The 26,303-nt window shown below is 48.7% G+C and overlaps 1 protein-coding gene across 1 annotated transcript in view; it reads left to right on the top strand.

Annotated features, from left to right (window-relative positions):
• The window catches only part of LOC135884274 (alpha-2-macroglobulin-like), an 80,905-nt gene extending 67,084 nt beyond the window's left edge, over nucleotides 1-13,821 (top strand). The window contains exons 7-16 of the mRNA XM_065411588.1: nucleotides 1,113-1,249; nucleotides 1,869-2,097; nucleotides 2,481-2,607; nucleotides 8,313-8,434; nucleotides 9,603-9,654; nucleotides 10,320-10,403; nucleotides 10,828-11,004; nucleotides 11,550-11,634; nucleotides 12,848-13,004; nucleotides 13,654-13,821. Of these exons, the coding sequence (XP_065267660.1) occupies nucleotides 1,113-1,249; nucleotides 1,869-2,097; nucleotides 2,481-2,607; nucleotides 8,313-8,434; nucleotides 9,603-9,654; nucleotides 10,320-10,403; nucleotides 10,828-11,004; nucleotides 11,550-11,634; nucleotides 12,848-13,004; nucleotides 13,654-13,821 (1,338 nt within the window). The remainder of the gene's footprint in view (nucleotides 1-1,112; nucleotides 1,250-1,868; nucleotides 2,098-2,480; nucleotides 2,608-8,312; nucleotides 8,435-9,602; nucleotides 9,655-10,319; nucleotides 10,404-10,827; nucleotides 11,005-11,549; nucleotides 11,635-12,847; nucleotides 13,005-13,653) is intronic.
• Nucleotides 13,822-26,303: the final 12,482 nt, after the last annotated feature.

Here is a 26,303-nt window from a genome sequence, read left to right as displayed (position 1 = left end):
CTCCTTATTAGGGCTTTTTATCCCTTTGCCCCTTCTCTGAGTTGCAAATTCAGTCATTGGGAGTAATTCAGTGGCCCGTCTCCTCTTCTTGGTGGAGGGGAACAATCAACTGATGTTCCACAATGGTTTGTCTGGTGTTGATGGGCCTTCTTTTGTGTCAGACTGGTATTTCACACTCGTTGATGCTTCTTTTCTGTCTGGTGATTCACAGTTACAGAGCAAACACTAAATATTACCTTAGAACATGGGATACAGATATTATAAGTGAGATTAATGGCTGCAGCTGCTTACAAGGATTCCGTAAAGTCTGAACACATTTTTATAACTCTAATGCCTAGTTTAACAATACTAATACACAGGTGAGCAAAAAATGGCTGTTATTTTCCACACACGAAAAAATAAGGAAAAATGGGAAAATCATTTTTTTAAACATATTTTTTGTGGATTTTTAAAATTTTCATCCAAAATAAAAAAAGTGGTTTTTTTTCAGTTTTCCAACAACCCCGCCCCCCCAGAGACTGTTGATGGAAACAGTTTTTTAATGAGAATTTCCATTGAGTCAAAATAAAATCGTTGAGAAAATTGTTGTGACCAGCTCTAAGGCCGATCCTTTGAAAGGCTGGGGGCTTTGCAGTGATGGTGGAGCAGAAAATGACATGCTGGAGTCGTGATGTGACCCCTCAAACATGCTTCAGACATGGAACTTTCCATTCCCACCCTACCCATCACAACCGATTTGGGTGTCTGATTGCACCAGTGTAGCTGGAGGGGAAAGTGTCCCAGGGTGTGTCTAAATTGCAGTGGGAGGTGTAATTTCCAGGTCTGACAGACACACACGTGCTAGCTTTGATCAAGAGCTAGTGCGCTAAAAAGAGAAGTGTAGCTGTTGCAGCATGGATGGGGGGTTGGGACCCTACGTATGTACTTGGGAGGCTAGCCTGTCATGCCCTCACTGCTACACCTCTATTTTTAGCACACTAGCTTGATCACAGGTAGTGTAGTGTACATACATCTACCCAAGCTGGAAATTACACCTCCAGCTGCAGTGTTGACCTACCCTCAAAGATGGAAGCATCAGGCTGGTATTGATGCATTATATCTATGTTAATCAGTTGTACTCACACCACCCAGGACATGCAAGGGTACTGGACTCAGGTTACCCTGTCATGGCTGAGACCCTTCCAGCAGCGGTGGAGACAGTTCGAAAGTATTTCCCAGAGACATGGATTTGGGATTTAGTGCCTTTGACGTGAGTAGCTGGTTGTTGCTGTTTTAACATTCCCTTATTTTTTGTGATGATAATATGAATTCCTGATGGTTACTGAGCCTCTTTCATCATCCCAAAGTGCTTTTCAAACTCTGTGTATGCAGAAATCACTCAGCCACCTGCGGGCTGTTCCCCAATGGCAGATGTTTACAGTGCAGAACAACACTGCACAAACATCTAGAAAAGAAAGTGAAAAAGAGCCCCATTTCCAATTGAAATTGCAGGGGGAATCTAAGCATTTGGATTGTAATGACCCAGGGTGAGCCCCCCTCTTCTTCTTAAAAGGGTTGTGGGGTCTTTAATTATCACAAGTTGTCAAAATATCAGCTGTATGTGTTATCTGAAAGACAGCACCTCCTCTGGCACAACACCTCCCAGCACAATGGGCTCAGTGCTAATTCAGAGGGGAGAGCACCCCCCTACTGAGTCCCCACATCACTCCCTGAAGCACTGCATCATACTCGAGCATTGAGCTCAGTGTGGACTCAGAGGGGAGAGCATTATCTACTGAGTTCCCCACATTGCTCCCTGGAACACTTGTGATTTCCTTCAGTGTCTGACCAGGCTGTGATCACGAACCTATCTCTCTTTTTGTCACCAGCTCCAACGGAAGTGCTGAATTGCCCTTGACAATCCCTGATACCATCACAGAATGGAAAGCTAACACATTCTGCACCTCAAGTGACACTGACTTTGGCCTGTCCCCAACCGTGTCCCTCAGAGCCTTCCAACCCTTCTTCGTGGAGCTCACCCTGCCCTACTCCGTGGTGCGTGGCGAGGCCTTCATGCTAAAGGCCACTGTCTTCAATTACCTGACCCGCTGCATCAGGGTAAGAGACACTCACACCATCCCCGTGCAACCAAACCCACAGGCCACACTTCTCTGCTTCACAAACTCCTGTGTCTGTAGCTCTTTTTAGCCCTCGGTCTCCCTGCAGCCCCTGTCCTCCCCAAACACCTGTGCACCCAAGCCTCTATGCTCCTGTAACTCCCAAGCACCCCAAACCCCTGTAACTCCAAATCTCTACACCCCTGTAACCATCTACACTTCTAAAAACCATGTGTTCCCTCAACCCCCTCTGTGCCTTACGGTACCACAAACCCTGTTCTGCCCAATTCTCTGCACATCCCATCTGCCGTACTGTCTGCATCTCTAGTTACTACTAATTTCCCTGGCCCCCTCCCTGATGACACCTCTCTGGACAATTGACAGGTCAGCATCTCACTGGCTTCATCTGCTGACTTCCGAGCTACCCCTGTGGAGAAGGAAGAGGACTCTTATTGTCTCTGCATGAATGGAAGAAAAACGGTGTCCTGGGCTGTGACCCCAATATCTCTGGGTAAGAAGCATTCTAGCTCTGATATCTTTGGGGGCCAGATGGAGTGGCACAGAAATCTCAGGGGGCAGGGACCTGGTAGCTCAAAAATCTGTTGGTAGGGGATTCAACTTCCCTAAGACCCTTCTTTGGGGTGTTTTACTCCCATCCTTGGTTGGGGAGTGATAAGCTCCTCCTCAGACAAGACAGAGAACCCTAGATGGTTTTCAGCTGTTGGACCCCTCCATTCAAAAGACACTGTCTGTACAGTGAGGACCTCCATCAACATACTGCTCTCTAACACACCAGTGAAAGATGAGAGCTGGCTGGGTCTCTTCTTTCAGCAAGAAAAGCAGGTTATAGTCCTTGGTTCTCACTTGGGCCAGGACAGTCATCCAGAATGAGGGTGATTTGTGATGAGACTGGAAGCCTGAGATACAATTATCACCCACCTGCTTCATACCTGCCCATATCACATAGTGGAGAAACCATTTAGTTGAGATACCCCATGGAAAACTTAAAGTCCTGGTTAAATGGCCATCCTGACTAAGAGAAGAGCCCATCTGAAAGAACTTAAATTGTTATAAAATCCTGTGCTGATTTAGAGACAGGCATGAAGCCAATCCACTGATCCAAAAGAGATTTGAACTCTGAGGTATCTGAAATCCAGCTCAGATCTGGATACAGCTTTGTGGTTTGAGATCATCTCGCCACTGAATACAAATACAAGTGTGACAATGAGATTCATTACCTTTCTCCTTTATTTGATCTTTGTTTCTTCTTTCATTCTTCATTTGGCAGCTTTGTTAGTAATGAATCAGAGCTTAGCATTTCTCAAAGCCTCCCTGAAGTGTCTAGCTCCCCACTGAGCTCTTATTATAGCCCTGGTATCTGGCTGCTCAAAATCAGCAGACAGCCATTCCACCTCTGCCCTTCATCCCAGTGGAAATGTCTCCCTCTTTGCTTCACAGATATGAAGTGCACAGCAATCACCTATAACTATGGGGATATATTTTTCACTGAGGTCTAAACTCATGAGTAGACAGCACCAGCGGCTTTTCAAGTGGCCAAAGGCACATTCAACTATCATTCTGCACCTGCTGAGCCTGTGGTTGAAGCACTCCTTGCTGCTGTAGAGGTAGCCAGGGTATGGCTCCATGAGCCAGGGGAGTAAAGTGTAGGCTGGATCTCCCAGGATCACTATTGGCATTTCAAAATCCCCATTGGTAATCCTCTGTTCTGGAAAGAGAGTCCCTGCTTGCAGCTTTTTGCATGTGTCATGCACCTTCTCTGACCATCCCGTGTTGATGCTGGTAAAACTTTCCCAGTGATCCACCATAGCTTGCATTACCATAGAAAAGTACCCCTTTCTTTTGATGTACTCTGGCAAGGTGGTCTGGTGCCAAAATAGGGATATGTGTGCCATCCGTTGTCTCACTGCAGCCCAGGAACCCCATCGCTGCAAAACCATCCACTATGTCTTGCACACTGCTGAGAGTCATAGTCTTATGTAGCAGGAAACGATTAATGGCCCTGCACACTTGGATGACAGCAACTTCGCACGGTGGATTTCCCACTCCAAATTGATTCCCAACTGATTGGTAGCAATCTGGTGTTGCAAGCTTTCACACAGCGATCGCCACTCACTTCTCCACTGTCTGTGCAGCTCTCATTTTGGTGTCAATGTGCCGGAGGGCTGGGGTGAGCTCTGCACACAGTTCCAGAAAAGTGGCCTTGCACATCCGCAAGTTCTGCAGCCATTGCTTGTCATCCCATACCTGAAGAATGATGTGATCCCACCTGTCAAGGCTGTATCCCCACTTTGAACTTTAGGGTACAAATGTAGGGGCCTGCATGAGGACTTCTAAGCTTAACTACCAGCTTAGTTCTGGTCCGCTGCCACCATTCCCTACCCTGGGAAGCTTTTAGAACCCTTTCACCAATTCCCTGGTGAATACAGATCCAAACTCCTTGGATCTTAAACAAGGAGAAATTGACCCTTCCCCCCTCCTTTCTTTCACCAACTCCTGGTGAATACAGATCCAAACCCCCTTTGGATCTTAAAACAAGGAGAAATCAATCAGGTTCTTAAAAAGAAGGCTTTTAATTAAAGAAAAAGGTAAAAATCATCTCTGTAAAATCAGTATGGAAAATAACTTTACAGGGTAATCAAACTTAAAGAGCTCAGAGGACTCCCCTCTGTCTTAGGTTCAAAGTGTAGCAAACAAAGATAACCACTCTAGTAAAAGGTACATTTACAAGTTGAGAAAACAAAGTAAATCTAAGACGCCTTGCCTGGCTTTTACTTACAATTTTGAAAATAAGAGAGACTTGTTTAGAAAGATGGGGAGAACCTGGATTGATGTCTGGTCCCTCTCAGTCCCAAGAGCGAACCACCCCTTAAAACAAAGAGCACACACAAAAGCCTTTCCCCCCCCCAAGATTTGAAAGTATCTTGTCCCCTTATTGGTCCTCTGGGTCAGGTGTCAGCCAGGTTACCCGAGCTTCTTAACCCTTTACAGGTAAAAGGATTTTGGAGTCTCTGACCAGGAGGGATTTTAGTACTGTACACAGGAGAGCTGTTACCCTTCCCTTTATAGTTATGACACCACCAGTCAGTGCTTGTTTCTCAGGCCCAGAACCAGTGTGCCACCATCTGCAGCTGCTCCGTCACTGCCAACAACAACCTTGAATTGTTTCTTTCCATGGTGCACAACAAGCTAGCCTGCAAGGAATTGTCATATTCCCCAGTGCTCCTCTTGAAGCTCCGGAAATTCTGTGGGATCAGGCGTGTTATGTTCACAATGCTCACCACAATAGTGCAGAGCTCTGCAGGATCCATGCTTCCCACAGAGATGGCGGATGCGCAGGTTTGCAGTGTTTTTGAAAAGAGGTGCAAAACATTATAGGATGCAGATATTATTATGGGATGGAGGAAACTGCATCATGGGATGTTGAAACCATGTTCCAAATCACTCCTGCATGACTTTTTTGCCCCCATAATGCATTGCAAACCCTTCCCAAAATACCCTGTGCTAGATGGTGGTGAGTTGCACAGTGCAATACTTACCCAGAGTGCACTGCTCGCTGCATCAATGCAGGCACTGTTAGTGTGGACGCGCACTGCCGATACAAGGATCATAGTGTGGACATTCAAAAGTGATTTAATTACTGCCGTGGCTGCACATTGACCTAATTTAGGTCTACTTAATTTTGTAGTGTAGACATGCCCTTAATAAACTCCTGACTACCCTCCACTTAACTCCTTGGTTCTAGCCAATTGCGTCCCCAAGGAGCAGAATTTTTTCCAATACTATCCTGATTCAGCAGCTGTCATTGCCATTCACTGTCATTAGGCTAAAACCATTTCCTGGGAAACATCTCAGGTGAGCACATCTGGAATAAGTGGTGCTGACCCTGTTAAGTAATTTGTGGAGCTGATGGAGAATTTAATTATTTCTTCCCCTCATGACCCTGATGGGCTAAACGGGAGCATTAACTGTTTGCTTGACTCAGCCAGGGCTCTATGGATAGAATCAGAGATTCATAGATTCTAAGGCCTGAAGGGGCTATAATGACCCTTTAGTCCTGTGTAACAGAGGCCATCATCCTCAGCCAGAAATCGGAGCCATTACTCCCTGCACTCCTATCCGTCTTGCCCAATTCCTGCCAGGACTGGGAAGGCTGCTGCAGAGTGATCCTCATGTCTTGTCTGCACTGTTGTTGTTTTTTTGCACTATTGTAGTGCACTTAGTGATGTAGCTGCTGATGTCACTGATGTAGCAGCACCAGAACAAACGCTTAGTGTAGACACACTAACTGGTGTAACCTGTGACTTGCACTAGTGCCACGTGCCCTGGTTTGAAATGAAAGTGTCAGAGTAGCCACCTGCAAGAGTTGGTGGCTGTACTCTGAGGCCACCAAATAATTTGTGGTGAGGATCCCTGTCTTAGACCGTGCCTGCACTGGGGTTTTTCACACAGATGTAGCTGCACCAGAGCAAACCCTTAGAACAGTCCTGCTTCACTGGGGTGAGTCACTTTTCACACCAGTGAAGCAAGGCTGTTCCCAGGGTTTGCTCTGGTGCAGCTGCATCTGTGTGGAAAACCCAGTGCAGGCATGGTCTAAGGTACTACTACCATGTCTACACTACAAACTTATGTCGACTCAAGTTACATTGGCATACAGCTGCCACAGTTAGCACATTACTTGTATGCATGCATACTTGGCTCCTTATGTCAGAGATACGCGTACTTACCAGGAGTGCTTGTATCGATGCAGAGTGTGGTGCACCATGGATAGGTATTCCACTGCCACTCGTCAAAATGAGAGGTGCACTAACAGTGGAGAAGTGACGATCACACTGTAGAAACATGCTACGCCAAATTGCTATCAGTCAGTTGAGAATCACTTTGGAGTCAAGAAATTCACCGCAGGGGCAGTTGTCATGCAAGTATGAAAAGCCATTGATCGCCCCCTGCTATGCAGAACTGTGATTCTCAGCAGTGTGCAGGACATAGTGGATGGATTTGCAGCAATGGGGTTCCCAAACTGTGGTGGGGTGATAGATGGCACACATATCCCTCTTTCGGCACCAGACCACCTTGCCTCAGAGTACATCAACAAAAGAGGCTACTTTTCTGTGGTTATTCAAGTGTTAGTGGATCACTGACATCAGTGTTGACTAGTCAGGGAAGATGCATGACATTCGCGTCTTTAAAAACACAGAACTGTTTAGAAAGCTGCAAGCAGGGACCTTTTTTCCTAACTGGCGGATTACCAGTGGCAATGTTGAAATGCCAGTTGTGATCCTGGGCGACCCAACCTAACCCTTGCTCCCCTGTCTCATGAAGCCATGCACCGGCCACCTCGACAGCACCAAGGAATATTTCAACTAGAGGCTCAGCAGGTGCAGAATGACAGTTGAATGTCCTTTTGGTCATTGGAAGGGACACTGGCATTGTTCACTCACAGATGGGACCTCAGTGAGGAAAATAGCCCAATGCTGTGTCTTGCATAATATCTGCTCCTAGATATCCATGTTTCTATGCCTGGTTCAGAGCTGTGCCTGCACAGCCTCTTCTCCCCACAAGCCCAGAAGCTCCAATATCTCCTGTCTGTTCCAGGCAGGAGCAGGTCTGGAGTGCGTAGCTGGCATGTCAGCTGAGCAGTTGCACTCGACAAGGGAGAGTTGCTAGGTGTGCCCACCAAGCTGGGTACCCAAGAAAAGGAATTTCAAAAATTTGCAGGGCTTCAAAGGGTGGGCGGGGGAGGGGGGGGCTCTGGTTTCTGTGACCCCTGGCCAGCAGTGTTCACAATGGTGACCAGAGCAGTCAGCGTGGGGCATTGTGGGACAGCAGCTGGAGGACACTAACAGTCAACATAAGCAGTGGAGTATTTACACTATCACTGCATTGACCTAAGGACATCAAACTTGGCTCTATGCCGCTCGGGGTGGCGATGTTATTAAGTCGGTGCAACAGGGCACTTACGTCTGTAGGAACCAAACTGAAATATAGACACATGCACAACTAGATTGACATGAGCTGCCTTGCGTCAATCTAACTTTGTAGTGTAGCCCAGGCCTACATGAGATGTGACATGAGCTCTCTCTCTACAGAGAGGTTTCCATGTAATCAATGGTGCTGAAGAGTGGAGCACCATGGAAATGACATTGACACCCCTGTAGCTACAGTGCCTGGCAGAACACTTATCTCTCTTTGTTTCAGGTAATGTGAATTTCTCTGTGAGTGCAGAGGCCCTGAAGATGGAGCTGCCCTGCGGGAACGAGGTAGCAGTGCTCCCTGAGACAGGGCAGAAGGATACAGTGATCAAACAGCTGTTAGTGGAGGTATGTGGGCTGCTTAGTCCCTGCGGTATAGAGAAGTGGTAAGTTTTCACACAGTGTGACGTAGGCAATAAGCCGCGCTATAATGCTCGGTGTAGGATAGGAAAACAGTAATATCGTATATAGAGTGTGACACTATAACTGTCCATGCCTCCTCTGTTACAGGGAAGCTGTGACAACTTGCTACATAGCCTAACAGAAGCACACATGTGGGAGATTCAAAGCACCTGGGGGAATTAGGTGTCCTTTGGAAAATCCCACCCACTATAGGATATAATACTGTATATTCCCTTACAGAAAAAACATTGCATAGTGTGCCAAATAAGCATAACATGGTAACATTGCATAACCTCTCTCTTTCCTAGGGCAGCAGTGGTTGCTGACATTGTTACCCAGTGAAATGAAATAGCACAGGGTAATGCTGCATACCCTCACCTTTGCAGGAAAGCAATAGCTCATTATACAGCATCTATAATCAGTAACAAATGATACATAAAGCTGCATAGCTCTCCGAGTGTCATAAAAAAGCAACGATAACTAATGACATTTCACGATACCAACAGTAACACCAGTTATAATAATGTGTAATATTGTCCCTTCCTATTATCCGTATACCCTATTGCTGTCCTTTAATGGAAAGAGAAAATCTGCAGCATTACAGTATGTAGAATTGCTCATATTCCACCATGTAGTAAGTTGTCTTTAACTTATCGCATCACCTGATGTTAGCAATGACACATAGTGCATGTCCTCTCTGTTATAGGGGCATTAAGATACCATCTTGCACAGTGTGCTTCAGGTAACTAGTAACCCATGCAATAGAGCTGCACTATTCTTCCCTTGGGTGTGAAGAGACAATAACTTATTAGTAGCTGGTTTTTATTTTATTCTAACCAATTATTATTTTATGAATCTACAAGCATCAGTCCATGGAAATTTGCAAATCTCCCTCTTCCTCTGATTCACCCACTTGGCCCTTTACATTTCTCTCTGTCTTCATTCATTGTCTCTCCAATTTTGTCGAACTCTCTCTTCTCCCCACCTCTCCTGCTGCCTCTCTGTCCCTTTCTGAAGATTCCCCGCCCTGTCCTCACACAGACTTTGTTCCTGATGCCAGATGCTCAGTCTGTCTGCAGCTTCTCACCTTTCTCATTTTCCTTCCCCTCCCAAGCCTGAAGGGATTGAGACAGAAGCAACCTTCAACTCTCTGCTCTGTGCAAATGGTAAGGACCTCTCTGCTCCTTCTTCATCTATGTCCTTTGCCAGCGGATGAAGAGTGACAGCCCCAAGGAGGGAGTGGGATTATTTGGGAGACTCTTGAGGGTGCAGTGAGAACTTGGGGTGTCAGGATAGAGACTAAGCAATGGTGGGGATGTTTCTGTGTGGAGAGTCGAGACACATTTCCTAATCATGAGGACATTGCTTGGAACATTGAGATCTAGGGCTTGACAAAGCCCCGGAGAATAGACTGCATGAGCAATCCTGGCCCAAGTCCCTGGAGGATGGTCTTAAAGGGGTTTAACAGGACTTTTCCATCTCTAATCTCTTATTCTATGGAGTGAAATTACAAACTGGATTCTACCATCTGCCAATTGCCAGCAAACAGGAAGGGCCAAAGAACTGGAGACTGCAGTTTCCCATCGGGCCAGGTGGTGCACCTCACTCCATAGAAAGAGTGGAGTTTTTCCCATGTTTCACAGGACCCCAAGCCAGAGGGGACAGTTGGGCGTCTCACTGTCCAGCTAGGAGGAATGGAGCTGCTGAAAGCAGGGGTTCCCCATGCAGGGGGCGGGTGGAAGGCAGCATTCCAGGTTCTGCTCTGGGACCCATTCACTGCTGAGCATGGGGGCATTTTATTGCATCCTAGCTGTCTGATTTTTTCCCTCAGGAAATTCAGAAGCAGGGAAGATTTCCCTGAAGCTTCCACTGAACGTGGTGCAGGGCTCAGCCAGAGCCTATGTGACAGTGCTGGGTGAGTGCAGCAACTCAGAAAGGACCTGCCCTGGCAGCTGCGGCCACTGCTCCTTGTCTGCCTGCTGTGCCAGCCTTTCCACCTGGTCAGCTACTCACTCCCTTCATCAGTGTCCCCATCATCTCTCCATTCCTCTCTTCTTGTCTCTTTTCCTGTTCCTGTTCTCCTTTCCCTGACCTCCCTTTATCAGTCTCCCTGTGTGTTGGCCTTTCTGTCTAAGTATCCCTATTCCTATCCCAGACATCTTCCGACCCTTCCTTCTCCCCATTCTCTCTCTCTCTGTGTTTCCTCTTTCAGGGTATGGCTCTGTCCTGTTTTTCCCTCTGTCCTTCTCTCTCACCTGTTACTGCCTGTGCTCTACGGTGCACTCTGCCTCCGCAGGCCACCTCTGTGCGACACTGACTCCCTGTGTCTCCATCCCCAGGCGATATCCTGGGCACAGCCATGCAGAACCTGCAGCAGCTCCTCCAGATGCCCTTCGGCTGTGGGGAGCAGAACATGGTCCTGTTTGCCCCCAACATCTACGTCCTGGACTATCTGAATAAGACGGGGCAGCTGAGCGAGGAGACCAAATCCAAGGCCATCGGATACTTAGTCAGTGGTGAGGAGGGACGGGGCTTTTCTTTCTTCACTTGCTCCCTTCCAAGGTTGTGCTGGGAGCTTTCTGTTTCTGCCTGACCTGCAGACAGAGCTTCCCTCAGCTGAGGACAGAGGGACTGGGTTGTGTGTCTGGGGAGTGGGATCCCCATTCGACACACTCTTGTCAGTTGTCTGAGCACTACGGATACGCGCACTCATTGCCCCACGAGAGCTACTGGCTGCTGTGTCCATTCTATGAGTCACCGCTATAGTGTGGAAATGCTGCACACAGTAGCCAGGTGAAATGGCTTCTCAGCCTGGGTGCTCTAGCTAACCAGACTGTGTGGTACTCCCCCTACTGGAATACGATGGTGCTGCCCATGTGTTGTATGTCAGTTCCCTCTGCTGACTAGCTCGTGGGATGGAGACGTGTATGTTTGTGTACCAGTGCTGGCTAGTACACATCAGGCCTAGGAGCCCCTTTACTGGCTGAGCTGGTGAGCTGCTCTCTCACCCCCTACTGTTTTTTTTCTGATGTATAAATCCTGCTTTAACTTTCCATTTCAGGTTATCAGAGGCAGCTGAATTACAAGCACCTGGATGGCTCTTACAGCACATTTGGGGAGCATTACAGGCAGCCGGGGATTACCTGGTGAGATTTCTTGCCAGTCACGCCGCCCCTAAACCTCCTCTGTTATATAGTTATAAAGGAAGTGTTAAATTTTAGTCAACTGGTGATGCTGTTAAAGGCCTGAGGGCTCGCTGGAGCTTTCACAGTCCCTTGGCATATCACACCAAAGGGAATAGGCTTCATCAGCCTGCTGTGTATAAAAAGCACCTGTTCCCACTGGCCCTGAGGAGAGAGAGAACTGAAGAGGCAAAGGGGATGGGATGGTTTCAGATCATTTTTGAAAAAAGATGAAGAGATCCAGGGCAGGCTGTTCCAGACAGAGAGCTGCAGAGGGGAGACTCTCATACCCGTAGTGGTGGAACTGGGTTAGAGGTAGAGAGCAACCTGGTGCTAGATAAGACCATAGGAATTGCTATGCCATCGATCGCCCATTATCAAGATCATTAATAGGTATATTAAACAACACCAGTCCTAGTACTGAACCTCGCAGCACCCCACTGTTAGCCTTGTGCTATGATGGAATTGATCATTTAATTCTAGTCTTTGTTTTCTGTCCCTGAACCAATTTCTGATCCACGACAACACTTTGACCCTCATCCCATGATTATTCAATTCATTTAGACTTTCCAAAAGGCTTTCGAGAAGGTCTGTCATAAGAGACTACTGAAGAAATTATGTCAATCAATTCTCTTTCATTCAGCACTTTATTGACATGTTCAGGGAATTCTAAGAGATTAGTGAGACACAATTTTCCTTTGCAGAAGCCATGCTGCTTAGACCCCATCAGATCATGATCTTCTGAATCTTTTATTATGCTATTTTTAATTGTCATTTTGACTAGTTTACTAAGTACAGGCAAACTGGTGTATAACTCCTTGGAACTCCCATGGAGCCCTGTTTAAATATAGATTCAACATTTGCAACCCTGCGACCCTCTGCTATAAGAGCTGTATTTAGCATGAAGAGGGCTCCTAAGTTTGAGAGACTGGTTGTGTCCAGGGAGGATTTTATAAACAGGAAGAGAGAGCTTAAACTGGATCCTAAAATCAGTGTGAAGGAGACTGTGGAGGTGGGTGAAAGTGGAGGCAATGTATTCATGCTCTCTGCCCCATGGCCACCAGCTCTCTGGCCCCTGCTGCTTCCCCTCAGGCTGGCGATGCCCCAGGACCCCATCCCCTCCAGCGAGCACAGGGCATGGGAGGGAGCTCTCACCGCTGTCCGCACTCTGTCACAGGCTGACGGCCTTCGTCCTCAAGTCCTTCGCGCAGGCCTGCTCTCACATCTTCATCGAGGAGAAGCACATCCAGGACGCCCTGGCCTGGCTCGCTGGCAAGCAGAAGGAAAACGGCTGCTTCCGCAGCTCTGGGACGCTCCTGAACAATGCCATAAAGGTGACGTATCTGCCCAGCTGGCTTCCCATGGGACCGATACAGGACTTCAGTGACATGGAGAGAGCTACAACTCCGCATGGGAACAGCTCAGACACTTCAGCACATGGGGCCAGGGTGGGAGGAGCAGGCGATGACATGGGCCTGGGAACTACCCTGGAGATACGGATGGGCAGATACTGTACTGTATGTGGGACCTACTATGGGGAGGAGAAAGGAGGGGGCAGATACATGGTAACTCCCATGGGAGGTAAATGGGGACAGAAACGCAGAGTGTGTCTACAGGGCAGCTGGGAGTGTACTTCCCAGCACAGGTAGACAGCCACGAAAATAGCAGTGTGGCCATGGCAGCTCAGGCTAGTTGCCCCAGTACATACTCCAAGCTTGAGCATGACTGTATTTGGGCAGCTAGCCAGAGCTGCCACCCATGGCCACACTGCCTTTGTTAGTGTACCAGCTTGGGCGGAGCTGGTGTGTGCACGTCTCACGTTCTCCGCTGCAGTGTAGACACACCCATTTGTGAGAGCTATCATGGGGCATGGCAAGAGTGGGCAGATAAAGGGCATGAGGATGTAGTATGTAGAGGGCCCAGCAGGGAAAGGCTTTAGGTGCTGCGTGGGGTTAATGTGTCTCTCTCTGTGGTTCCCTGCAGGGCGGGGTGGACGATGAGGTCACGCTCTCTGCCTACATCACCATCGCACTGCTAGAGATTCCTCGGCCCATCACTGTACGTATCCACACGCACAAAGTCCCCTTCATGAGTTCCCCTGGGTCAGCAGCCTCCCCTCTCCCCCACTCCCTATACCCATCCGAGTCCTGATAGTGGCAGCCTGCTGCCCTGATAAAGGGACCTCTAAGGAAAGGAGGGAAAAAACCAGTCTGGAAAGGCTTTGGCTCTGGCTCCAGAATGAGACGGTCCCCAGGCCTCAGAAGCATCTGGGTGTGCAGTACTGGTTCTGGCCGAGCTCTGCTTCTTTGATTGGCTCTTTATTTATTTGTTTTTTTTAATATGCACAATAGAAAAAAAGAATCCCAAATTCATGTCAAAAGAGCTGTAGTGCTCGGTCACTGTCTCCTGTGTGTCTGGCTGCAGCTCAGATGGGTCTGACTGATGGAAGCTTTTCAGCCTGACAGCGTGGCTACTCCCTTCTTCATTATTCCTGTTTGTTTTATATAGTCTCTGTAAACGTACTAGGGGTCTAGTGTTAGGGGGCTTATTCCTTCACCCTCTCACTTCCCTGGTCCTTCTCGCATGAACAGAGAGCAGCAATACCCAAAGTCCAAAGGTGCAAACAATTTGATGTTTATTGGGGTAAACTTCCAGCAAGCATGATTCCAGTTTCCTTCTTCAGTGTCCCCCTTCCCAGCTCTGATACCACAGATCCTTGCCTGTGTCCCTGTTCCCATTCCCTGTTCCCATTCCCAGCCAGCGAAACATGATTCTAATTCCCCCACCCCCAGTCCCTGTTCCCATCCCCCCCCCTTACTTCCTGATTGACTGCAGACTATATAGTAAAACTTGAGTTCTGCTTAGCTATACCTTAACCAATCATTTTACTGAAATTTAACTAACCAATAATATAAATAAAATATATGGAGATATAGCTAGCTCATAGAGCTGGAAAGGACCATCAAGTCCAGCCCCCTGCCTTCACTAGCAGGACCAAGTACTGATTTTACTCTAGATCCCTAAGTGGCCCCCTCAAGGATCAAACTCATAACCCTGGGTTTAGGAAGCCAATGCTCAAACCACTGAGCTATCTACTTATCCTAACATATTGTAACATGGTTATTTAACCAATTACACTGCTCTACAGCCAAAATGCTTCTGAAATAAATGTAGTCAAACTTTACTAATTCTGGGTCACTGAGAACGAAAATGATGCTTAAATTGTTGATTGGCTCTAGTTTTCAAGATATGCTATTGGGTCAGTATATACGACCCTTGACTTGGGAATGGCAGAGGATAAGTGAGTTATAAAGGGAAGGGATCTCAATTTAAACCAGAAATGACTAAAATACATCTTTGACTGGATCTATGAATAAATCTATGACTGGGTTTGGACAGTACTTGCTTTTTAGGCAAAACAATGAATGATGTAATCTGAAGCTGGTATTGCGTCATACATGATATGAATTGCATCATGTTATTCCTAGAAGTCATGGATGATGCAATCATAACGAAGCTTACATCACTCTGCTGAACAAATTGCCCTATATCAGCTCTAGAAATCATACAGTGTCGTGCTCTCTTATTTGTCAGTGTTTGATTTTGCAAAGGGAGACATTTCTGTTTAGCCAAAGGGAGCAGAGATGCCTCGTACTTGTGTGAACAGTGCAGATAACTTCTGCTATGTTTGTGGTGAAGTGACTTTTGCATCACAAAAGCGCAGTATAACCACTATGGTTAAGAAAGCCTATCACCTTTATTTTGGCTGCAAAATTGGAGATCAGGACAAGAGGTGGGCCCCACACATATACTGCAACACTTGTGCACCAAATCTTCGCCAGTGGTTGAACAGGAAAAGGAAATCTATGCCTTTTGCAGTGCCAATGATTTGGAGAGAGCCAACAGCTCATACCAGCAATTGTTACTTCTGCATGGTGCCTCCAGTTGGGAAAGGTGTGTCAAAGAAGAAAAAGTGGACTGTGCATTATCCAAACATTCCATCAGCTATATGCCCAGTACCCCACGGAGAAGGACTGCCGGTTCCTGATGCACCAGAATCATTCTCACTTGAGTCAGACGAGGAAGAGGAAGAGGATGAAACTTCTGGTCCTGAACCATCAATGTCACAGGACCCACATTTTCTCCCATCCTCCTCCTCTGAACCACACCTCATAACACAAGATGAACTGAATGACCTTGTCAGGGATTTGGAACTACCCAAGAGTAAGGCAGAGCTGTTGGGCTCCAGACTACAGCAGTGGAATCTCCTGGCAGGTGATGTTAGGGTTTCCATGTTCCGTGACCATTCTTCTTCATGGAAGGTGATCTTGTAGCCTGCAACAACATCGATGGTGTGATGGCAGCCCTCAACATCGTTCACGATCCAGATGAGTGGAGACTGTTCATTGATTCATCGAAGATGAGTCTTAAAGCTGTTTTACTGCATAATGGCAATGTTTTGCCATCAATTCCAGTTGGTCATGCAGTCCATATGAAGGAAACCTATGACAACATGAAACAACTTTTCAGGTGCATAAACTATGACCAACATCAGTGGCAGCTTTGTGGCGATTTGAAGGTTGTTGCTTTCTTGCTTGGTCTGCAGACTGGATACACAAAGTACTGCTGTTTTCTCTGCGAATGGGATAGTCGTGCAAGAGATTCCCACTACATGAAGAAAGATTGGCCACTCTGACAGTCATTGGAGCCTGGGAGGAAAAGTGTTCAGCATCCACCACTTGTTGAATCAAGGAAGATTTTGTTACCACCCTTACACATCAAGCTGGGTCTGATGAAGAACTTTGTCAAGGCCATTGACAAAACACAAGCAGCTTTCAAGTACCTCCGTGGAAAATTTCCAAGGTTAAGTGAAGCTAAGGCCTGGTCTACACTAGGAGTTTATGTCGAATTTAGCGCCGTTACATTGAATTAACTCTGCACCCGTCCACACCACGAAGCTATTTAGTTCGACATAGAGGGCTCTTAAATTCGACTTCTGTACTCCTCCCCAACGAGGGGAGTAGCGCTAAATTCGACATGGCCATGTCGAATTAGGCTAGGTGTGGATGGAAATCGACGCTAATAGCTCCGGGAGCTATCCCACAGTGCACCACTCTGTTGACGCTCTGGACAGCAGTCCGAGCTCGGATGCTCTGACCAGCCATACAGGAAAAGCCCCGGGAAAATTTGAATTCCTTTTCCTGTCTGGGCAGTTTGAATCTCATTTCCTGTTTGGACATCGTGGCGAGCTCAGCAGCACTGGCAATGATGCAGAGCTCTCCAGCAGAGATGGCCGTGCAATCTCATAATAGAAAGAGGGCCCCAGCATGGACTGATCGGGAAGTGTTGGATCTGATCGCTGTGTGGGGCGATGAGTCCGTGCTTTCCGAGGTGCGCTCCAAAAGACGGAATGCAAAGATCTATGAGAAGCTCTCTAAAGCCATGGCAGAGAGAGGATACAGCCGGGATGCAACGCAGTGCCGCGTGAAAATCAAGGAGCTGAGACAAGGCTACCAGAAGACCAAAGAGGCAAATGGACGCTCCGGATCCCAGCCCCAGACATCCCGTTTCTATGAGGCACTGCATTCCATCCTAGGTGCGGCCGCCACCACTACCCCACCACTGACCGTGGACTCTGAGGATGGGATATTGTCGACGGCCGCTTCCTCGGACATGTTAGCGGACGGGGAAGATGAGGAAGAAGATGAGGAGGACGAGGCAGTCGACAGCGCTTACAAGGCTGATTTCCCCGACAGCCAGGATCTCTTCATCACCCTTACAGAGATCCCCTATCAACCGTCCCCAGCCATTAACCCGGACACGGAATCAGGGGAAGGATCAGTCAGTAAGTGTTTAAAACATCTAAACATTTATTTTTTACAGAACAGGAATATTAACAATATTAACAATGGGTTTTGCATGATTACTTTGCCCTAGGCGCTTAACGGTTCAGTCCCTGGCAGTGCAACTATTAAAAAAAATCTAACAATGTCCGGTTTAGCATGATTGTTCTGCCCAAGCCGCTCTACTGTTTAGTCCCTGCCAGTGCAGCTACAGTAAAATCCTGTCTATATGTCCGGGGATAGAGCAGAAATCCTCCATGGACATCTCCACGAAGCTCTCCTGGAGGTAATTGGAAAGCCTTTGCATCAGGTTCCTGGGGAGAGCGGCCTTATTGGGTCCTCCGTAGTAGCAAACATTTCCACGCCAGGAGACAAGCAAGTACTCCGGGATCATTGCCCTGCAGAGCATGGCGGCATACGGCCCTGGTCTTTGCAGGCTTTCCCGAAGCATCCTTTCTTTTTCCGTCTCTGAAATCCTCATCAGAGTGATGTCGCTCATGGTGACCTGCTTTGAATTAGGTAGGGGAATGTTAGTATCGGGACTGCTTGCCTGTTCCTTTACAGAACTGTAACCGGCGGTTTACAGCCACGCGGTGGAGGCGGGAGAGGGGCAGCATACAGGGATCTTTCCCTGGGACAGCCACGAGGGGGTGGGACAGGGGCAGAGTTCATGCTTGCTGGATTGCTGGCAGCAGGGACTGGCATTGCTTTCAATGTGAAAGGAGGCCAGTGCTACTATTAAAGTTTTAAGCAGCCACAAGTCTACGGCTTACCATGTCGGCCTGCTACACAAATTCCGGTGTCCTGCCCCGCTTCTCTGATCTGCACTGCAAGACCCCAGGCACTGAATCCGAAGGCCGAAAATTCGACCTTGTCCGGAGTGCGCATGTGATAGGTGCTGTGCATGGTCTTGTTCACAGAGAAAGACTATGTTCTTTGTTCACAACGAAATTTATCTTTCTGAGGAATTCACTCCCTTTTTCCCATTCCCACAGCTGCGACTGTCTCCCAACCCAGCCTGGCATCACACTCCCAGAGGCTAGCGCAGATTAGGCGTAGGAAGAAGAGGACACGGGAGGACATGTTCTCGGAACTTATGGGCTGCTCCCGAGCCCAGGCAGCCCAGCAGACCCAGTGGAGGGAGAACTTGTCCCAAATGCACCGATCACACATGGAACGGGAGGAGAGGTGGCGGCAGGAAGACCAGCAGGCGACTCAAACGCTGCTTGGACTAATGAGGGAGCAAACGGACACGCTCCGGCGCCTTGTGGATGTTCTGCAGGACCGGAGGCAGGAGGACAGAGCCCCGCTACAGTCTATCTCTAACCGCCCTCCCCCGCCACCAAGTCCCATACCCCCCTCACCCAAAGTCCAAAGAAGGAGGGGCGGCAGAGTCCGTGAAAACTCTCACTCCACCCCTGCAGACTGCTCTACTACTAGAAGGCTCTCATTCCCCAAAATTTGACAAGTCCTTTCCTTCCCGCCTCACCCAAGCCCCCGTCCAAGTTTCACCCCCCAGTTTCATGAGTAGTTGCTAATAAAAATACGTTTCTGTTAATTACTGTTTCCATCATGTTCTTTTAGAGGAGAGTCTGTCTGAAGGGGGGGAAGGGGGTTGGTAATTGGACAGGACAGTCACCTTTACCAGGGTACAGAGGTGGGGGCAGGTTCAGCAGCAGGGCACACACACATTGCAGTCACTAGTTACCCTGGTCAGTCTGGGAGGTGGTTTTAGTGTTCTGTGGTGGGTGGGGGGTGCTCTGTGACTTTGTGGCGGGGGAGGGCAGTTACTGATCTTATGCAATGGTCCTTATCCTGGATCACAGAGCCACGCAGCAGGGGATCTGTAACCGTCCTCCCCCTGCCACAAAGTCACATAGCCCCCCCACACACAGAGTCCCGAACAGGAGGGGTGGCAGGCTCCGTTGAAACCACCAGTCCACCACTGCGGAGCCTGTCACTCCTGGAGTTTAGAAGCGTCATTTGCATCACTACACTACACCCGCTCCCCACCACAGTCTGCGTCCCAGTTTCAACACTTTCCCACGAAAACAGTAATAAAGAAAACGGTGTTCATTAACAAAATTAAAGTGATTTTATTTTTAAACGTGGGTTGTAAGGGGGGGAACGGGGTATGTAACTGGAGAGGATACTGAACATTTAGTGGGTAAAGAAACGGGGGCAGGTTCAGCTTCTCTGTACACAAACTGAAAAGTCACAGGTTACCCTGCTCACTCAGGAACCTAGCTTTCAAAGCCTCCCGGATGCACAGCGCGTCCCGCTGGGCTCTTCTAATCGCCCGGCTGTCTGGCTGGGCGTAATCAGCAGCCAGGCTATTTGCCTCAACCTCCCACCCCGCCATAAAGGTCTCCCCCTTGCTCTCACAGAGATTGTGGAGCACACAGCAAGCTGCAATAACAATGGGGATATTGGTTTCGCTGAGATCACAGCGAGTCAGTAAGCTTCTCCATCTCCCCTTGAGATGGCCAAAAGCACACTCCACCACCATTCTGCACTTGCTCAGCCGATAGTTGAAGAGTTCTTTTTCAGTGTCCAGGGCGCCAGTATAGGGCTTCATGAGCCAGGGTATTAGCGGGTAGGCTGGGTCCCCGAGGATGACTGTAGGCATCTCCACATCCCCAAGAGTTATTTTGTGGTCCGGGAAGTAAATACCTTCCTGCAGCCGTCTAAACAAGACCTGAGTTCCTGAAAACACGAGCGTCATGAACCTTGCCCGGCCATCCGACGTTGATGTTTGTAAAACGTCCCCTATGGTCCACCAGTGCTTGCAGCACCATTGAAAAGTAGCCCTTTCGGTTGATGTACTGGCTGGCCTGGTGGTCCGGTCCCAGGATAGGGATGTGAGTTCCATCTATAGCCCCACCGCAGTTTGGGAATCCCATCTCGGCGAAGCCATCTATGATGACCTGCGCGTTTCCCAGGGTCACTACCTTTGAGAGCAGTACCTCAACGACTGCGTTGGCTACTTGCATCACAACAACCCCCACGGTAGATTTGCCCACGCCAAAGTGGTTCACGACTGACCGGTAGCTGTCTGGCGTTGCAAGCTTCCAGAGGGCTATGGCTACTCGCTTCTGGACAGTCAGGGCTGCTCACATCCGGGTGTCATTGCGCTTCAGGGCAGGGGACAGCAACTCACAAAGTTCCATGAAAGTCCCCTTCCGCATGCGAAAGTTTCGCAGCCACTGTGATTCATCCCAGACCTGCAGCACTATGCGGTCCCACCAGTCCGTGCTTGTTTCCCGGGCCCAGAATCACCGTTCCACAACATCAACATGACCCATTGCCACCGTGATGTCCTCGGCGCTGGGTCCCGTGCTTTCTGACAGGTCTGTGCTACTCTCAGACTTCAGGTCCTCACCGCGGTGCCGTAGCCTCCTCGCCTGATTTCTCTGCATCTGCCTCTGGGAAAGGTGGATGATAAGCTGCGAGGTGTTGACAACGGCCACAACTGCAGCGATGGTTGCAGCGGGCTCCATGCTCGCAGTGCTGTGGCGTCCGCGCTGTCACTGACCAGAAAAGTGCGCGAACTGATTTCCCGCCGGCGCTTTCAGGGAGGGAGGGCGGTAGTGACGGACGGATGACGACAGTTACCCAAAAGCACCCTCGACACATTTTTTTACCCAGAAGGCATTGGCGGCTCGACCCAGAATTCCAATGGGCAGCGGGGACTGCGGGAACTGTGGGATAGCTGCCCACAGTGCATCGCTTCCTATGTCGACGCTTTCCCCGTTAGTGTGGACTCACAAAGTCGAATTACTGTCCTTAGTGTGGACACACACGTTCGACTTTGCAATATTGATTCCACATATTCGATTTAAGTAAAATCGAACTACTCTCGTAGTGTAGACATACCCTAAGATAAAGGAAGGTGTCTTTGTTGGTCCTCAGATTCGTGAACTTCTTCGAGATGATGCATTTGACCATGCACTGCGTGGCAAGGAAAAGACGGCATGGAAAGCCTTCCAGTTAGTGGCAATAAATTTTCTCGGAAACAACAAGGCAGACAACTACAGGTTGTTGGTGGAAAACCTCCTCAAGGGATACAAAAGCCTTGGTTGCAACATGTCACTAAAGATACATTTTTTGCACTCTCATCTAGATTTTTTTCCACTGAACTGCGGAGCAGTGAGCGACAAGCACGGCGAGCGATTTCACCAGCACATTGCAACAATGGAGAAACGCTATCAGGGCAAATGGAGCCCATCAATGCTTGCAGACTATTGCTGGACAGTGACAAGAGATGCTCCATTTAATGAATATAAGAGACAAGCCAAGAAGCGCCAAGTAGACACTGAATAGGACTAAACTATGTACATAATAGTTTTTTGCCTTTTGTTTCATAATAAATTTTATGTATATAACTCTTTTGCTGATTTTTAAAGTGTTACATAAACAGGACAGGTGAAATATTATCATGTAAAGCAACCATAAACACATGAAAAGACCTAGGTTTACAATTTATGATTAAAACTCTACTATCTACACAATATACATAGACATAAAATGTAAAAACTTAAATATCTTAGAAAGAGTAGCCAATCAGTTGTTTTAATTGTCATATTTGAATTCAGCACATCAAAATACATAATAAATAGCACATTTTATCTCTGAAGCAGACGACTTCTCAAAAACTGTAGACCAGTGTAATTACAAGCAGCATCTAAACACCACAGTACTCCCATGGATTTTAGTGGAACTATGCACATGCTTAAAATTAGGCAAATGCTTAAGTAGCTTCTTGAAATGGGGCATAAGGTTGAATGGAGCTCTCTGAAAGGGCCTTTCTGGAAATCATTCCTGTTGGTCACAATCCAGTTTAGCTAGGTCTGTTCTACTCCCCCAGTATTGCAGAATAACCTGAAACAGCATGAGAAATGGGTCTTGTAGTGAGTCGGTGTGGCTCCCCTCCTGTCCTGAAGAGGGAGCCCCGGCGCAAACACCCAAGTGGGCGGAGCCACCGCCGCCTGTCCCCGCCCCCCGGAAGTCAAGGGGCGGGACAGGAAGTATAAAGGCCGGCAGCCAGAGCTCAGTCAGGCGCCGGCCACCGCAGGGAGCAGACGTGTGGTCGGGAGCTCCCCGCCAGGATACCTCGGAGGCCCGAGGTGGATGCCGTAGCTGGCCGGAGCTGCCCCGAGCTCATTACGAGGAGGAGCCGCCAGAGCCCGTCCGCTCCCGTCGCTGGGAAGCGCCCGTGGAACTCCCCCACAGCAACCCTGAAGGAGAGGCTCCGCCAGAATCCTTCCCGCCCTGTTGTTATCCGGAGGAACCGCCCGAGGACCAGTGGCCGGATTTCCCTACAGAGCTACCAGACCTGCCGCCAAGCCCCGGCCGAGAGGAGGCCCCACTGATGGACTGGACCGCAGCCGGTGCCACAGACGAGGTAGGCCCTGAGGGGGATAATGGAAGTAGCCCGGGGGTAGCCGACCCCAGTCAGGCTACAGAGGCCTATGAGCCCATGGCAGTGTGTTTCGGTCAGGATACCCCACTGACCGGCAGCGACACTAATCGCTGCTAGGGCCCCGGGCTGGGACACAGTGGAGTGGGTGGGCCTGTGTCCCCCCCTGCCACCCCTACACACGGGTGGCAGGCTTCCCCCTCACCCAACGCAGGTAGGAACCTGAGTCCCTTACCTGCCTAGGCCAATTGCCTGCTTGTGCTCCGCCCTGACCCAGGGCCAGAGCTCCTAAACTGCCTGTGTGCTCAGCCCCTGCTACAGAGGCCTGAGCTTATTGACTGCTTGTGCTCAGCCCCTGCTGCAGAGGGCCTGAGCTAAATTAACTATTGTGCTCCGCCCTGACACAGGGCCCGAGCTCCTAAACTGCCTGTGTGCTCAGCCCCGGCTACAGAGGCCTGAGCTTATTGACTGCTTGTGCTCAGCCCCTGCTGCAGAGGGCCTGAGCTAAACTAACTATTGGTGCTCCGCCCTGACCCAGGGCCAGAGCTAAGGGACTACCGGACTGCTCAGCCCCTGCTACAGAGGGCCTGAGCTTATTGACTGCTTGTGCTCAGCCCCTGCTGCAGAGGGCCTGAGCTAAATTAACTATTGTGCTCCGCCCTGACACAGGGCCCGAGCTCCTAAACTGCCTGTGTGCTCAGCCCCGGCTACAGAGGCCTGAGCTTATTGACTGCTTGTGCTCAGCCCCTGCTGCAGAGGGCCTGAGCTAAACTAACTATTGGTGCTCCGCCCTGACCCAGGGCCAGAGCTAAGGGACTACCGGACTGCTCAGCCCCTGCTATAGAGGGCCTGAGCTTATTGACTGCTTGTGCTCAGCCCCTGCTCCAGAGGACCTGAGCTAAATTAACTATTTGTGCTCCGCCCTGCCTCCAAGGGCCAGAGCTTATAGATGGTGTGTGCTCAGCCCCTGCTGAAAAGGGCCTGAGCTTATTGACTGCTTGTGCTCAGCCCCTGCTCCAGAGGACCTGAGCTAAATTAACTATTTGTGCTCCGCCCTGCCTCCAAGGGCCAGAGCTTATAGACTGTGTGTGCTCAGCCCCTGCTGAAAAGGGCCTGAGCTTATTGACTGCTTGTGCTCAGCCCCTGCTCCAGAGGGCCTGAGCTAAATTGACTATCTGTGCCCAGCCCCTGCTCCAGAGGGCCTGAGCTAAATTGACTATCTGTGCTCCGCCCTGCCTCCAAGGGCCAGAGCTTATTGACTGCTTGTGCTCAGCCCCTGCTACTGAGGGCCTGAGCTAGATTGACTGTTTGTGCTCAGCCCTGACCCAAGGCCAGAGCTAATAGCCTACTTGTGCTCAGCCCCTGCTCCAGAGGACCTGAGCTTATAGACTCGCTCGCCCAGCCCCAGTTACAAAGGGCCCGGGCTTATTGACTGTTTGTGCTCAGCCCTGCATCCAAGGGCCTGAGCTTAGTGACTGCCTGCCTGCCCAGCCCCTGTTCCAGAGGGCCTGGGTTCTTGACTGTGGTTTCCTCAGCCCCCTGGACCAGAGGGGCTGAGTCCTGAGCTAACGGACTGTTCAATTCGTGCAGTAGGGAGTCGGTGTGGCTCCCCTCCTGTCCTGAAGGGTCGAGCCCCGGCGCAAACCCTTTTACACGTCTCCTGTTAATAAAATAATACGATCATAATTATTAACCATCCCAGAATGGCCCAGTGGTTAGGCACTTACATGGGTTGTGGGAGACTGAGGTTCATATGCCTACTGTGAATCAGGCAGAAAGGGGATTTCTCCCACATCCTACATGAGTGCCCTAATCCCGGGGCTGTTTTGGGGAGCAGGTCTCTCTCTCTCTTTGCTTTTCATGAAAAATTGTGAAAGGTCTCAGATTTCGTTCTGCATTGGAAATGAAAAAAAATTCCCAAATATCAACCTTTTTCACAATACTAGAGTGTTTTCCAGGCAGGCCTAGCTTTAAGCTTGTTCTCTGAAACTGAGGGCTCGAAACTTTCTGTGCATTTAATAAATAAATACACAAAAAGAAGCTGAATTTCTCATGTAAGCTCCTGATTGCAGCAGCTGAGGCTCTAGGAGAAATACCAAATATCACAAGACTTCCAATGAAATGGCGAGAATTGGTAACACTAAGTGTGTGCTGCTCTGATTGAGAGGAGAATCAGGCCTTAGGAACTTTTCCATTCTGGCACTTCTGAGATTAATCATGGAGCCCATAACTCCACAAGTTGACTTTATCTTTGGTGCACAAAGGACAGCTTCATCTCCTGTCTAATTACGGGCAGACGTTTATTATGTACAATAGCTGCTGCTTGAAAGCACTACTTGCTACCTACTTGCCATTGGAGGGGATTAATGGCCTTTTTTAATTGTCCCACACTCTTCCAGCTATTGTTTAGGTAGTACTGATAGGAGTTGTGTGTTCAAGTCCACCAAGAAAACTTAGACTTGTATCTTGTTTTATTCCCATATAATGCAAAACTAGAAGAGGGCTGCTAGCTTGTCAGGGCCTCTAGTAACAGTATGATAGTACACCTCTACCCCAATATAACGCTGTCCTCAGGAGCCAAAAAATCTTACCGCGTTATAGGTGAAACCACGTTATATTGAACTTGCTTTGATCCGCAAGAGTGCACAGCCCTGCCCCCCCGGAACACTGCTTTACCACGTTATATCCGAATTTGTGTTATATTGGGTCACATTATATCGGGGTAGAGGTGTATTCAAGAAATGAGAAGGGAATAAGTAACCCTGTTCACTAAGTACCAGTATTATGAAGGACCCTAGTCTAGTAGCTAAAGCGCAGATTTAGAAATTCAGGATATCTGGCACTAACCTGATGAGTCATCTTGGGCACATACCCTCTGTGCCTCAGTTTCCCTGTCAAGTGTATTACTGTTTCACAGAAGTGTCATGAGATTTAATTGAAGTTTATAAAGCTCTTTGAGGCCTCAGATGGTAAGCACTATGGAATGGCACAGCATTATGATTAAAAGGGGGTGGGAATCATGCAGTTTAATGTAAAACTAACTAACTTATACATGCACAGGACCAAAAATGTTTGGAACACTTGGATGCTTTTCTGATGTTGAGCCGAACCTTTTGAACTTCATCCAGCACTCCCGGTCATGCTTCTGACATGCCTCCTAGCTGATTCTATGGAGATTTCCTTGCATTTTATAGAGAATGTCTCCTCTCAGATGGTGTTTCATATTCTCATGACTTCAGTCTGCTTGTTCTGAAATACCAGCATGCCTGCCGGTCATTCTTATACACTGTAGTGACTCAGTAATGCTGTTCTCTAGCGGGTATGGCATTTCCTTCTGTTTCTCAGGGATATGGTGTCAGCTTTTCTGTCCC

This window comes from Emys orbicularis, chromosome 1, assembly GCF_028017835.1.
Source record: "Emys orbicularis isolate rEmyOrb1 chromosome 1, rEmyOrb1.hap1, whole genome shotgun sequence".
Lineage (NCBI taxonomy): Eukaryota > Metazoa > Chordata > Testudines > Emydidae > Emys > Emys orbicularis.
This window is presented reverse-complemented; position numbering and strand designations above follow the sequence as displayed.